Source organism: Colletotrichum fioriniae (genome assembly GCF_027942845.1).
Source record: "Colletotrichum fioriniae strain IMI 355084 chromosome Unknown scaffold_6, whole genome shotgun sequence".
Classification (NCBI taxonomy): domain Eukaryota; kingdom Fungi; phylum Ascomycota; class Sordariomycetes; order Glomerellales; family Glomerellaceae; genus Colletotrichum; species Colletotrichum fioriniae.
In genome coordinates, this window is record NW_027076842.1 from 772,177 (window position 1) to 774,759 (window position 2,583).

At 52.2% G+C, this 2,583-nt stretch overlaps 1 protein-coding gene across 1 annotated transcript; it reads right to left on the minus strand.

The window, feature by feature from the left end:
- Nucleotides 1–617: 617 nt before the first annotated feature.
- N0V96_005672 (uncharacterized protein) lies at nt 618–929 on the minus strand (the record flags this gene model as incomplete). Its single annotated transcript, XM_065757467.1, has 2 exons — nt 618–740; nt 816–929. 2 exons carry the CDS (start codon nt 927–929, stop codon nt 618–620), a joined length of 237 nt encoding a protein of 78 aa, XP_065613810.1.
- Between the last annotated feature and the right edge of the window lie 1,654 nt (nt 930–2,583).

Genomic DNA, 2,583 nt, shown 5'->3' on the forward strand with positions numbered 1-2,583 from the left:
TCGGTATGGAAAACTTGACCGAAGTTCACTTGTTTGCCAATGCTATGCAGACCGGAACAGCCCTGTCTTACAGACCGAGGACTCTCTTACCTCATGAAACGTACCTCGGCTGTTATCGAAGTCGGTCTTGCAACGTTGTACGGTACCTGCCACCGAGTCAATCTCACCGGATGAAGGCGCCTCGAGTCAAGGTGTCATCGAGCGGTCACTAACTGGCTACAGAGGGCATGCTATCAGGCGGATCTTGACATATCATACTGGCAGCAACGCCCGGTTGACCGCAGAGTGCTGCGCAAAGAGTTTCTTTCAGGATGACGTCAAATTACTACACGAGGAGGCGGCCACTCTGGCGTACCATTACAAGTCACACTACGACAAGCACGAAGAGTTTCGATTTCCAAAGTCCAATTTGCAGTTGCAGTCCCATTGCTAGGCTGATCATGGCATATGATCGCTTCAGTTCTCAGGCGTCTATGTACATGATATTGCGTTGCCCCTGTCGTACCAGTAATATTCCGTATGCCAATACCCAGTCTCCCCCATGCCTTACGCCCGGTGTCTCCCACAGCTAGAAGACATCCACGCAGATCCTCTTATCCAAGACATATAACACCCACTCAGTGATCGACACGCTGGTGGATTATCCTGGTCGGGCAATAGTGGCAGCGCTGGTGTCCACAGCCGACATTGGCACAGTATGCGTCAATGTTGGGGTTGTGTGGACCATATTCACAGGAGCTCTAGAAGCAAAGGCTCGTTAGTCGAAGCATGTCATGGATGACTCAATATTGAGCTTGAATAATGATGTTACTTACACAGTACCAGACCTCGCGCTCGATGTACTGCTTCTTGCCGCCAGAACTGCTGCCGTGGGACTTTCGATGGGAGCCGCCTTGGCCCTTGGAGCCCGAACTCTTGTGGTGGCCCATTGTCGATGTTGATGTTTGGTGTGGTTGAAAGAAGCGGGTGATTGAAGGTCTGAGAGTGATGGAGCGGTGCTATTGGCAGTCCCTGATGAAGTTTCTGAAAGCTGATGTTGATATCGAGGGAATAACTTCAAGCTTTCTCTCGAGTGAGTGGAAGCAAGCTTCTTTATGTCCTTGGATTCCGTCCTCTTCCTCGGCAAACGTTTGGAAATTCTTACATCCTCACATCCTCACATCCTCAATGCCAAAAGGTGCGCAGTTGCGCAGCTAGCTTCGTCTGCATTTCCTTGAATCAAGAGTCATAAGTCGCAGGTGGGCAAGTTGCAATCCTCGATTTTCCTCTTCCTCAACCCTTTTCCTCTGAGGCTTGGCTTCTTGCGCCACCTCTCCGGTGACAATTCCATCTTCTCCTCTTCCTCAATACCAATCATTACCAAGGTGGGCCTCGCGCGCCTCTTTTTTCCTCACGTATTTTCCTCACATTTCCTCCGGTGTTTTAATCGACGTATTACAATGGGCACCGACTCCTCGCAAAGACACATTTGGCCTCAAGATCTCATAAAAAGAAAGAACCGTTCGGTAAATGGAGGTGTTGCCGCCCTTCTTCTTTTCTTCTTCTTCTTTACACTCGGTGACGGGGGTGTACGGTTATTCTTGGCCTCCCATGTGGCGTCCCTGCCCCCTCCGACGGAGCCTCTCCCGAGTTTTCGGTTGAAAAGGCATTTCTCATCCCACGGGCGGTTGGTCCACTGTGTATGTTGTGCATCATGGCCCGCATGGCGGACCACATCCACGACCCCTCCCGAGGCCGCGGGGTAGGAGACCCAAGGTATGCGCGAGGCACAACGTTCGCCACGAGGCACCCTGGCGCCATACCCCAACGTGGTATCTTACCCCTACCCAGGGACTTTTTTGCATTTTTGATGAGAGAGCCTAACTCGATCTCATCAACCCCTTTCCCTCTTAAGTCGTCCGCGCACAAAGCGAGGCAGCAACTACCGAGACACGGCCGCAGCTCTCTCTCTCTCTCTCTCTCTCACACACACACACACATCCCCATCCCGCCTTTCATCCAACGCCCATTGCTTGCTCGTAAAACTCACAGCCCCGGAGCCGTGGTAGCCAATGATGATGACAGGGCTTTCATGGGTCTCCCTGAACCGCATTCTGGGCCGCATGCAGGCCTTTTCATGTGATTTCCAAGGTTCCGCGAATCCTGCTGTGAGGTTGATGTGACGACAGGCCTCGACGAGGCCCCATCACATGCTCCCCCAACTGAGGCACGAATCATGTCGTTGGAGTCGAGAGCTTGCCGGACATTGGCTGCTTTACGAGACTGCCTCGAGGGAGGCCTTGAGGGGGTTGTGGTGGCTCATCGGCCGGACCATGCTCGGATTGGTGTTCTACTAGGAGGAGGTGAGGTATGCATACTTACATCACAATATCCAAAGGGAGGTGGAAGTCTTTTTTGGCATTGGAGTTCTATTGGCACGACGAATAGGTAGGCGGCATTCTGGCTCCCTCTCGAGGATGCCTCGAGTGAATGACTTTTCATGTTCTCGGACAAATGACATGAGGCTATTCGTCATTGTCCCGAGAGAATTCCGCCAACTCCGCCAACGTATAGTTTAACAATTTCAACAGCCATACGGCTCGC